The sequence below is a fragment of the Chrysochloris asiatica genome, unplaced genomic scaffold (assembly GCF_000296735.1).
Source record: "Chrysochloris asiatica unplaced genomic scaffold, ChrAsi1.0 scaffold00532, whole genome shotgun sequence".
NCBI lineage: Eukaryota > Metazoa > Chordata > Mammalia > Afrosoricida > Chrysochloridae > Chrysochloris > Chrysochloris asiatica.
This window is the reverse complement of record NW_006409050.1, coordinates 447,725-460,482: the sequence shown is the minus strand read 5'-3', so window position 1 is coordinate 460,482 and position 12,758 is coordinate 447,725. Positions and strand designations below refer to the sequence as shown.

At 38.0% G+C, this 12,758-nt stretch overlaps 1 protein-coding gene across 1 annotated transcript in view; it reads right to left on the bottom strand.

The window, feature by feature from the left end:
* The window catches only part of EPC1 (enhancer of polycomb homolog 1 (Drosophila)), a 134,286-nt gene extending 122,985 nt beyond the window's left edge, over positions 1-11,301 (bottom strand). Inside the window, exon 1 of the mRNA XM_006877589.1 lies at positions 10,993-11,301. Within this exon, the coding sequence (XP_006877651.1) occupies positions 10,993-11,034 (42 nt within the window). The 5' untranslated portion in view covers positions 11,035-11,301. The remainder of the gene's footprint in view (positions 1-10,992) is intronic.
* Between the last annotated feature and the right edge of the window lie 1,457 nt (positions 11,302-12,758).

Genomic DNA, 12,758 nt, shown 5'->3' with positions numbered 1-12,758 from the left:
GGCAGCCTCCCTGTCTCAGTTTCACTGAAGCTATGGCCTGGAAGTGAATGTGACGCATTAGGAGTTGGTGGGATGGAATCTTGAGAAAACCTGCAAATGCCACACAGACAGGCATTTTTCAGTTGTCATTTATTAGTGAGCAAAAACTGAGTTCTACTGTTTCTTCTGTTTTAAAAAATAATTTGTAAATTATGATTGCTATTTTTTTCTTTCCCTCAAAGCTGAAAATACATACATATATGAATTGCTGGCAAATAAATTCAAAATATGATCTGAATGCTAGGCATAAGAACAGTTTTCTTTCAAGTCTTTGCTCAACTCTCACCTTTTCCATGAGGCTATCCTGACCACCAGCGAGCAAGGTGACTCCTAAGCACTGAACTGTGAACCACAATCAGCAGTTCGAGCCCAGCAGCTGCTCTGAGGGAAAAAGGTGAGGCTTTCTGCTCCCACAAAGGGTTAAAAGCCTTCCAAACCCTATACAGGGTCGCTATGAGCCAGAACCAAGTTGACAGTACTTCCCAACAGCTCTGACCACCAAGAAATCTGGTGGCTCAATAGTTAAGCCCCCAGCAGCTAACTGAAAGGTTGTCAGATCAATACTCTGTGGACGAAAGATCTGGTGATCCACTTGTATAAAGACTTGTTATTCTAAGTGCCATTGAGTCAGTTCCAACACATAGCAACTGTGTATAGGGTTTCCAAGGAGCAGCTGGTGAGCTTGAACCACCGACCTTGCAGTTCAAACCGACTTTGCAGTCCAGTGCATTAGCCCACAGTGCTACACAGGATTACAGGTTACACACCAGGATTGTAGAGTGTTGTTGTTGTTGTTGTTAAGTGCCCTCGCGTCAGCTCTGACCCACAGCAACCTTGAACAGGGTTTCCGAGGCTGTAAATCTTTATGGGAGCAGAAAGCCTCATCTTTCTCTCTTGGAACAGCTGATAGTTTTGAACTACTGACCTTGCGGTTCGCAGCCCGATTTGTAACCACTATGCTACCAGAGCTGATTGTAGAGTACAGCCAAGAAGATCCTGTGGGGGCAGTTCTTCTACCATCTGGGGTTTCTATGAGTTAGAGTGGACTTGAAGGCGCCCAGCAACAACACCCTGACCACTCTATTTAATATCACACTCTATTTATCTATATGGGAAGCATGGTGACTCCATGTTAGCACTGCACTGTGATCCACAAAGTTGTCGGTTGGAGCCCACCAGCCACTCTGAGGGAGAAAGATGCTTCCTGCTCCTGCAAAGATGAAAAGGCCTTAGAAACTCTATACAGGTCACCGTGAGTCATAACCGGCCTGATAGCGCTTAACAACAGCAGCAGTGTATTTATATGGAGTCCAGGTATGATGCTATAGACTAAGCAGTGAACTGCTAACAACGAGGTCAGTGGTTCAAATCCACCAACCAGCCACTCCTAGGAAACTCAACACTGGGCGGCTATGAGTTGGAACTCACTTTGTGGCACTTAACAACATTTATTTACATATTTACCAAATATTAAATGGCAGCCTTTGGCAGTTTGTGATCCATACTTCATACTGTTAATTATTCAGGTACATCTAAATCTCTGAAGTAGAGGTTTTTAAGCCACGGTCCCTGGATTAATAGCAGCAGCTTCGTCTGGGAACTTGTTGAAAGTCCAAATACTCAGACTCTACTTCAGACCTAAGGAGATCTGGTAGTGTAGTGGGTTACAAGTTGGGCTGTTGGCTGAGAGGTCAGCAGTTTCAATCTACCTGTCTCTCCAGGGGAGAAAGATGAGGCTTTCTGTTTCCATAGAGATTTAGAAAACCTATATGGGGTTGCTATGAGTTGAAACCGTTTCCATGGCACACAACTACTAACTACCAACAGCCCCAGATCTGGAGTCCTCGTGTAGGGCTACAGGATAAGCTACCTCAAGGTCAGTGTGGTTCATTCACTCCCATCAGCTACTCCTCGGAAACTCTATTCAGGGTTACTATGAACTAAAACCACCTCTACTGCACTTAATAACCACCACCCCACCCCACCCGTAGACCTACGAGCCCCGCTGTTGTGCTGTAGGATAAGCACTGAACTGGTAACCAATTGGTCAGCAGGGTCACTATGAGTTGGAACCTACTTGATGGCAAATAATAACAACAATGACCCAATACCTACTGAACCAGAAACTATCAGTGGACCCCAGTACCCCATGTTTTCATTAACCTCCCAGGTGATTCTGGTGCACACTAAAGTTTGAGATCCACTGATCTAGATAAGAGTATTGTGGGCCTCTCATGAGATGTTCCAGAGGGAAAAACTTGCATATATTCCAAACCTGATAAAGACTGAATTGTGAAATAGAACGCGATATGCTATTTGGACCTTATGAATGTATCAGCTTCAACAAGGCCTTACTTAATTTCTAGTCTTTGAACTTTTTTATTTCCTACAAAACTCAGCTTCTGAAAGAATTTCATGACATGTTTCTGAAGAACTAAGATGTAGTGCAGGTGTGGTGATGGTGGTGGCTGTGTACTGTAGAGGTGGTTCTGACTCATAATAATTCTGTATTCATTCTATAATATCTGAAGCTGTAAATCTTTATGGGAGCAGAAAGTGTCATCTTTCTCCTGAGGAGTGACTCGTGGATTCGAACTGCTGACCTGCTGGTTAGCAGTCCAACTCATAACCTAATACACTACTAGGGTTCCTTCAGTGCAAGTATACCTTAAGCAAATCAAACATACAAAAAATTCGGATACATTCAATTGATTAAGTAGGAGGACAATGAACTATTTTATGAAGACATTACTAGATTCACAAAAGGATAAATTGAGAACAGTAGCGTAGTGGTTACGAATCGGGCTGCGAACCTTAAGGTCAGCGGTTCGAAACTACCAGCTGCTCCGCGGGAGAAAGATGAGGCATTCTACTCCCGTAAAGATTTACACCCTTGGAAACCCTGTGCAGGGTCGCTATGGGTCGGAACCGACTCGACAGCACATAACAACAACAACAACAACAAGTCAAGGGTTTAACCATTTAGGCCATCTTTGAACTCTAGTATTACCATACTGTTGTATTTAAAAATATGTTACAATTTGTAAATTTGATATAATACAAATGTACACATATCTAATGTGGCAGTATTGTTGTTGTCATTGTTATGTGCCGTGGCGTTGGTTCCGACTCATAGTGACCCTGTACAGGGTTCCCAAGGCTGTAAATCTTTATGGGGGCAGAAAGCCTCATCTTTCTCCCGCGGAACAGCTGGTAGTTTCCAACTGCTGACCTTGAGATTAGCAGTCCAATTCGTAACCACTACGCTATGAAGAGTAGTTAAATACATTGGCTCTGACTTCAGTCTGCCCAGGTTCAAATTCCAGCCTTTTTACTAACTAGTGTACCTTGGTGGTGATTATGTGGCGTGGTGTCAGTTCTGGCTCATAGTGACTTTGTATAGGGTTTCCGAGGCTGTAACTTTTTATAGGAGCAGAAAGCCTTATCTTTTTCCTAAGGAGCAACTGGTAAATTCCAACTACTGATCTTGTGGTTAACAACACAACTCGTAACCCGTTGTGCTACCAGAGGTCCAACTAGTGTATGTTGATACAGTGCTACTGAATTAGTTCTGATTCATAGCGACCCAGTATAGGGTTTCCAAAGAGCACCTACTAAGTTTGAACCACTGACCTTACGATTCAAACCCACCTTGTGGTCCAGTGCTTATCCTACAGCACCACACCAGCATTCCATTTAGTGTGTTGTCTAGGGCAAATCTTAGGTATGTACATCTCTTTAAACTGCAGTTTATTTGTAAAATGGGGATAATAATTGTTCTCTTAAGTTTCCTGTGTGTGGAGCTGTAGAGTAAGCACTCAGCCACAAGGCAGGTTTGAACCAGAAGGTCAGCGGTCCATACTCACCAGTCATTCTTGGAAACCCTGCTATGAGTCAGAACCGACTCACCGGCACTTAACAACAACAAGTTTACTATAAGGATTTAAGGAGATACTATGGTATCATTGAGCCTAGAAGTTGGAACATAGTAACAGTAATATTGTTGTTAAATGTGTCAACTTGGTTCTGACTTATGTAGACCCTATATGGGGTTTCCAAGGAGTAGCTGCTGAGCTTGAACCACCGACCTTGCAGTTCAAACCAATCTATCTCACAGTCCAACGCATTAACCCACAGTGCCACACATAGTAACCTCTAATTATTATTACTATCGTCATTTTTTTAGTAGCCTGGACTGCTAATCTCAAGGTCGCTGGTTCAAACCTACCAGCCACTCCTTGGAAAAATGAGCGGCTATGAGTCAGAATAACAATAACACCTATGACCAGTCAAGCCTCTTTGAAAGTAAATATTAAGGTTTCATTACTCAGAAATGTTTATACAAACTAGTTAAAGTTTAGACAAAGCAAATAAGAGCTGGCTATATTGAGCACTAGAAACACAGTAAGTCTTCCCCTTCCGAGAATTATTTCTTAGCTAAGCCAGTCAAAGTAATTTCAAACTTCTTGTCAGTGATTGGTTTAGGCATAGAAATGTTTTATAAACCTACCAATGAGCTGTAAGGAACAATGTACTGAACTGAAGGGCTGCTCAGGGAGGGTTTCATTCCTTAGAAAAAAGATGCTCTCTTTTCCTGTCTGCTTTTGTACACTGTTTTACATCAGATGTGCTTCTCGGATCCTTGCAGCCATCTTTAGACTATGAGGAAAGATAGTGCTAACACTATGGCAGTGGACAATGATGGACCCTATCAAGAAACTCAATAACATTGTTGAGCCATTGAACCAAATCTTGAGCTGGCTTGCTTCTTGATTACTAATTTAAGTGAAATAATAAATTTACTAATTGTTTCTACCATTATCAGTTGGTTTCTATGTTAGTATGAAAGTAAAGTAAATGGTATCTTCACTTACGTAGCGTGGAAAAATAAGCTGTATGAGAAAAAAAAAAGGGTTATTTTATTCTTGAGGTTATCGTAAACCACATATAAACCCCAAAGCCAAACTCACTGCCACTGAATCAATTCCAGCTCAAGACAGCACTGTAGGCCAGGGTCGAACAGCTCTGTAGGATTTCCAGGGTGTAAATCTTTACGGAAGCATTCTTTCTCCTGCAGAGCAGCTGATGGGTTCGAATCACCAAACTTTTAGTTCATTGTGAAGCACTTTAACCACTGCACCACCAAGTCTCCTTTAAAACCATGTACAGATAATCTTTGATTAACTATTTTCTTCTCCAATTCATCTGTGTAAAAATACCATCAGTCTTACTTTTCTGTTCCATACCTGATGTACTTAACTAATTTGTTGTTGTTGTTGTTGTTGTTGTTTGTCATCGAGTCGGTTCCGACCCATAGCGACCCTGTACAGGGTTCCCGAGGGTGTAAATCTTTACGGGAGTAGAAAGCCTCATCTTTCTCCCGCGGAGCGGCTGGTAGTTTCGAACCGCTGACCTTATGGTTCGCAGCCCGATTCGTAACCAGAGAGCTCTGGTAGCGTAGTGGTTACGAATCGGGCTGCGAACCTTAAGGTCAGCGGTTCGAAACTACCAGCCGCTCCGCGGGAGAAAGATGAGGCTTTCTACTCCCGTAAAGATTTACACCCTCGGGAACCCTGTACAGGGTCGCTATGGGTCGGAACCGACTCGATGGCACTTAACAACTTAACTAATTTACACCCTCGGAAACCCTGTACACGGTCGCTATGGGTCGGTTCCGACTCCACGGCACATAACAACAACAACAACAACTGGTAGCATAGTGGTTATGAGTTGGCTGCTAACCTAAAGGTCAGCAATTTGAAACTACCAGCTGTTCCACAGGAGAAAGCTTTCTGCTCCCATAAAGATTTACAGCCTTAGAAATCCTATATAAGTTTATGATGCGTTGGAACTGACTCCTCAGTGCACCACCACTACCAAATGTTTATACTATCTTTATATATTAAAATGTTTTTATTTTTTAAAATTGCTATATATGTGTACATATATATGACATTATAATGTATTGTGCAAAATTTAAAATAAAAACTGATATTTAATCTCTAATATAGGCCTTCATAAGAGTCCTGGTGTGGCGCTGTGGGTTAATGCACCAGACTGCAAAGCTGTTTGAACTGCAAGGTTGGCAGTTCAAGCTCACCAGTCACTCCTAGGAAACCCTATACAGGGTCGCTATGGGTTGGAACTGACTTAGCAGTTAACAACAACAACAATAGGGCTTCTTGGAGCCCTGGTGAGTTACAAGTTGGGCTGCTAACACCAAGGTCATTAGTTCAAATCTACCAGTTACTCTTTGGGAGAAAAATTAGCCTTTCTGTTCCCATAAAGATTTATAGCCTCGGAAACCCTATATAGGGTTTCTATGAGCCAGAAACAACTTGTTGACATGTAACCCAACTACCCAACTACCACCATAGTCCTTCAGCTGTTTAGTGTTATTTCTCTTCTCTGTTCTTAATTTACATTTACATTGACATTTATTTCATGAAGCTTTTTCTTTTTAAGTTTACTTTAAATGGACCTCACATAGATATACCCTAAAACTACTATTACCAGAGTGTTTTTCTTAGTCTCCCTTCTCAAGCAAATAGATTTATGTTTTATTTCTTGCTTTGAAATAGTAATTATACTTTAGGTAATCAAATATCTGTGTAGAATCCATGACAGTCATATCTTAAATATGAGGGCCCCTCATCTACCAGTGTGTGACTATTTGGTGTTCAAATCGTGTTTCTTCAGTGGAAAGACCTTGTCAAATCCTCTATGGTGGTAGTGTGTCCTGTAGTCGGTTCTGACTCATAATGACCTTTTATTGGGTTTCCGAGGCTGTATATATCTTTACAGGAGCAGAGGGCCTCATCTTTCTCCTGCAGGACCACTGGGAGTTTTGAGTTGCTGACTGTGATTTGTAACCAGCCCGATTCGTAACCACTATGCTGCCAGAGCACCTTAAATCCTATATAAACAGGTTTAATTAAAATATTTTTATGTCAGAAATATCATTTGACTTTCTTTACCAAATGAGAACCTTGTGCATGTAAGAGTTTACATTTAAATCATCGTTTAGAACTTTAAACCGTATTGGGGTGTAAACACCATGAGGGCAGGCATCCTTGCCTACTTTCTCAAGATCACATTCAAGAGCCTTAGCATAATAAGTGTATGTATGTATGGGGCTACGACAGACATCCCCTCAAATAAAAATACAAGTTGAACAAATGAAGTATGAAATAGACCTTTCATCTTTTTTCATAAAGGAATCATGATCTTTGCTTCAATTTCCCCTTAGGTGGTCCATTTGAGAATTCTTTTACAAAGAAAAACACCAAAGTCATGACCCAAACACCCATTTTGTGTATTATTTTCCCTTCCCTTCCTTTGCAAAGCCATGCTGAGACTAATAGTGTATATGTTGTTAAGTGCCAGCAAGTCAGCTCTAACTCAACAGCAACCTGTGTAGGGTTTCTGAGGAGTGGCTAGTGGGTCTGAACCGCCCATGTTACAGTTAGCAGTCCAGTGCTTATCCTACAGCACCACACCAGGAATCCTATATATAGTCTTTAAGAAAAGTAAATGGTATGCCCCCCAAAAATCACAGAAGTACGCATGCAGAAGAAATGGGTGGAATTAGAACACATATGGTTTCAGATCTGTATTGGACATTGTTGTCAAAAGGTATACATTTAACTCTCTATCCTCCTCTGTTTAAGAAAGTTAATTACAAGGTATATTAGATTGGTCTTGACTAATCTTCTCAGCATTTTATGTTAGGTCATTTTAGTATTTCTGAACATCTTGCTTTTTTTGTTACCTCTTTTTTCCTAATGGATTTGGCTACCCTGATAATTTCTTCAATATTTAGCAATATGGATGAATACAAATTTTAAAAATTAGGAATTATATTGGTTCATTATGTTGGATCTTAATATAATTTTACATTTATTTCTACTGACCAAAATTTATATTTTCAAGTTCATTTTTATGAGGTTTATTGTTTAGAATTTGATTTGCAGATTCTCTGTCTTTGGCATCATTGTATTTTCTTTCTGCAACCTGTTTTTTGGCCATTTCTTTACTTATTAACTCCTCCCTCCAGGAGAGGGATGGGCAGAGTGAAATCAAAATGTGGCATTGTAATAGTCAATTGTGCTACTTGTTCATATTTCTGATAAGGTGTGTGCAAGAGAGAAATAACTATGCAATTATTGAGTCAAATGACTTTAAAATTAAAATAAGAAAAACCAAAAACTGTTCCTGAATTAGCAACTGTTACCATGGAATACTGAGTTAGTTCTCTATATACTACCTTTAATAAACAAAGGATTTTTGCTTTCTCCATGAAAAACAGCATAATTTATTATCATAATTCTAATCATAATCACAACAAACCCATGAGCTAAATGTCTATAAAAATGTTACCAATTAGGAAAGAATTAACTTCCAAAGAAACAAGAGCTAAAAATGAAGCACATGATGGATTTAAAAATGGAGAATAATATAAAATAGCAATTTGTTTTTACTTCATGTATTTAAACCTCCTTACTTACACAGTGATGTAAGTCACACATATAAGAATATCTTTAATGCAAATATCTACAGATGATTTTAAAAAGTAACGGTTTAACTATAATTGTCACTTCATAATCAATGATGTAATAGTCAATGATGTAGGAGAACAAAGGGCATTGCATAGCTACATATGGACTTCATAGCATCAGTTTGTTGTTTTGTTTTTTTTTTAAAGGAAACTATACCACATAAATATTTATTGTTTTCACAGATTTAATAAAACAGAAAATACCACCATTCTGAATAACAGGATAATTTAACAATAAACGTGTTGCAAAGTATATATTCTTCTGGAGATTAACTTCAGAGAACTAAACTCGCCATCAAAACCAGAAGGTGAGATAATATATTTACACCTGCAGTATTTCATTCTGTAAATAATCTATAATGTCAAAAACCAGTCTTGATGGGAGCATTTAAATTTTACAAACCATTGAAATGTTACAGTAAACATTTTCTCATTTTTATAATTTAAACCAAATTTTGTTTAAAATATAAATAAAATATACACATAACACATCATTTTTTTTTAGTTCAAGGAAAGGGTCCTATAAAAGGATACAAAAATCATAAGTACTGTTCCTAGTCATTTTCACATGTTCGTTTGCCTCACAAATTTAATAGCTAAATAGTGAAATGAGCATTTACATTTTTCAAAGGGAATACTGTCACTTATTAACAACTTTTGAAAATTTCACTCTCTCAAGAAATAATGTACTAAATCCTATAGAAAGGTGGTCTAGAATATTAATTCAACTGGTTTTATTTGGCAATGCAGTATATTTTTAAGGACAATTACTGATTCCTCCCACTTTCTTTTTATATGAAGGATGTACTTACTGCTTTTATAAACAACTAAATGATTTACATAGACTAATGAAACCTATGTCATACCCTAATATATTTTTGTTCTTGGTAGGCTTTGGGCCTAAATCCCCTATTCTCTAATTAGAGAACTCTCAATAAGAACAAAGATTTAATCCTACACTTAAATATGTGAACACTAATATTTTAAAAGTCAGAAACAGAGGTGTTCATATTCTTAAAAAATTATTTTAGTCCAAAATATTTGCTTTTTTAAAAAACAAGGGTGTACATGAATTCAATTGAAATATTTCAAAATAAATAATGTAGGCATTATTGTGCGTCAAAGTACTAGAAGGTTCTCTGAAGAAACTTAGAATAGTTATTTAAGAAACCCCTAGGATCAAAATGAAATTCAACTTTTACAACATCCAGAGAACTAAAACTCAAAACAATTTTGTCAAATTGAAAAGACACATATCACACTTGTGACCGTGTAACCTAAGTAAAACACGAAATATTACTAAGGAAGAAGAGAGTAAACCAAAAGCTTAGGATTGAAAAATTCTGATTAATAGATAATAAATGAGATCAGATAAAACAAAACTGCAAACTGCATGCCTGTCGCTGATATTCCTTGAACTGGTTGTGACGACATATCTGCTCTCTTCCATAGTTCACAGTTCATAGAAAACATTTAGGTAATACAATGGAATAATTCCTCCTGACCAAATTCAACTTTCTTTGAGGAAATAAAGGGATAAGATAATAGATCAAACCTTGCCCCACCTCTTTTTTTCCTCCTTTTTTCTTTTAGTGAAACTGACATAAATTGTTGAAGAGCGCTACAGCGCCACCAACACAGATCAATGCAAAACAAAAAAGATCTCCCACCGTGTGCAAAAAGAAAAAAAAAATTAGAAAAATGCCCCAAATTACAAAATGTCTCCCAAATGTACCTTCTTTTTGAGAAAATCAAGATAGATCTGTAAAGAATATCTAGTTAAGAGCTTCAAAGAAATAATACCGTAGATTACAAGTTTAGATCTGATCAGCAAATAAAAGATCCACTATTTAGTAACAGCCATAACTTAATATAAACCCTGTTATGTCAATCCCCACCTTCATTATACCAAGGGCAGCTTTTCTGTAGTTTGTATCTAAGTAATCCATCAAGAGAACCACAATAGGCCTTTTCTTTGCATTTCTCTTTTTTTCAAACTACATTCATAGTTTGTCTGCTGATAATTTAGTTCTGAACAAATTAGGCAATACATAATTTTTATAAAGAGAATATGCACATATTTGGCATTACCAACAGTGCTGGCACAAAACAAGTCCATCTTGAAATATCTGAGTTGCCCTGTAGTTCACAGTAATTAAAGTATCATTTGTATTATAAATATTTAGCTTTAACAATGAAAAAAAAAAAAAAAGGAAAAAAAAATTATTTTTCCTTTTGGTAAAAATTAACCAGAGAAGATTAGGTGGAATGTGCAGATCAAAGCTAAAGAAAATACAAAGATTGGTTTTTGTTAGAGAAAATACAATGAAAATCCTCTTTATCCGGTGGCTCATTCAAACACTTAATGACATAAACGTTTAAAACTACAAACTTACCATTAGTGTGGGGAGAGAAGCAGCCAGTTCGTGAGAAATCATTGTAACAATATAGGCTGGATACTTGTGTCCCTAGAAACAACAGCCTGCCTGCAGCATATGGGTCTTCAAACATCTTTGAAATATTTGGTAAATAAAAAGTAAGACTTTCTTCCATGATCGGTGGCTGAATAGGGTGGCTTCCCCCAGGATCTGTGGGCGTTTGGGAAAAATCGGAGAAATATCCACAGAAGATTAAAAGCAGAGGAGGCAGCGGCAGCCAGAAGACTCTGGGGTTAACAACTTTGCAATGGCAAACAGGCGTGCTCTGATTGGTTAGGAAGGCAGTGTCCCTACAGCCTGCACTATCCCCCGCTACCCCGCCTCCTGCAGCTCGGAAAAAAATGCAGCGTGTGTGCCATTTTACACTGGGCTTTTAAAAGCACAGCCACCCAAATGACAAAAGTCTAGGCTCGCTATTAAGTGACACTGCAAAACAATAGCCCTCACGACTGCCTTTGAGCTCGGGAAAATGTCCCTTTAAGGTCTTCAGGAACACTCTCCTTCCTTGTCTGTGTGGGTTTTAACAGAAAAGAAATGCTTTTCTTAAGCAAATTGTTTATCAGTCAAAAACCAAAAAAATATATTTGGTTACAGATAAGGTTATTTAGAAACTGTTGCATTCAAAATATTTTTCGTTTGACTCGTTAAGGTGCCTAAAGAAGGTAATCATCTTTGGATAACAGTCATGATTTGTTTTAGCTCCCGAGACATACAATTCCTTGAAAAAACAAAAAAGATCATTTGCTAAACATAGTGACTGCCGTGTACGTGGAAAAAAATGTAAAAATGATGATTTTAGTGGTTATTTAAAAAGAAATACATATATGTATCTCTAGAGAGATTATATATGTATTTATTTTTTTTCCCCCTTAACAATTTGTGTTTCAAATACCCTGACTGGCTGACAGAATTCTACCACTCTGCCTTACAAACAAAATGGCTGTGGTACTGAGTTTTTTTGGATCCTCCCACTGTGCCTCCTCCTGGCCTCCAGGAAGTGGTAAAAAAATCCAAAATAAATACAGTACACTAAAAGTACATTGTCAACTCTGAATTCAGGGGAAACCTTTGGTAAAGGGGGTCTTAGAAATGTGTTGGTTTTTATTAGTTTTTTTTTTTTTTTTTTAATGTTTGAAAAGAACATCAATCACTAGAGATTTACTTGACTCTAATTTAAACTTCCTGTTTTACATATTTATAAGGTCTTTCACCTATCTTGGCAGGCTTTCAAATTAAGTAGGCTGGGAAATTTGATGCTCTGTCTAGTTGTGAGCTGAGTCAGGTACTCCAGTGGTTGAAACTGGGCTTTTGAGTAAAGACAAAGTCTAAAACTTAAAAAAAGAAAAAGAAACAAGTTAAATGAATGTAACACTACCATTGTAAATTTAAAGTCACAAAAGTCAACACATAGAGAAATGTGTCAAATACTGTATATATGTGTTAATTGAACACATTCAGTATAAAATTCTTTGCTTGTTATATTTCTAAGGAGCTAAGAATGTTGTTGTTGTTGTTATGTGGCATCCAGTCAGTTCCTACTCAAAGCAACCCTTTATAGGGTTTCTGAGGAGCAGCTTATGGGTTTGAACTACAGTCCAGGGCTGGTCCTATAGCCACACCAAGTGTCAGTGAGCTAAGACTAGGTCAGGGTTTAAAGGAATTGACTATACAAAGGGTGAGTAGTTGTCTATGTTTTTCTGGATCCCTTCTCCCATACACATAAT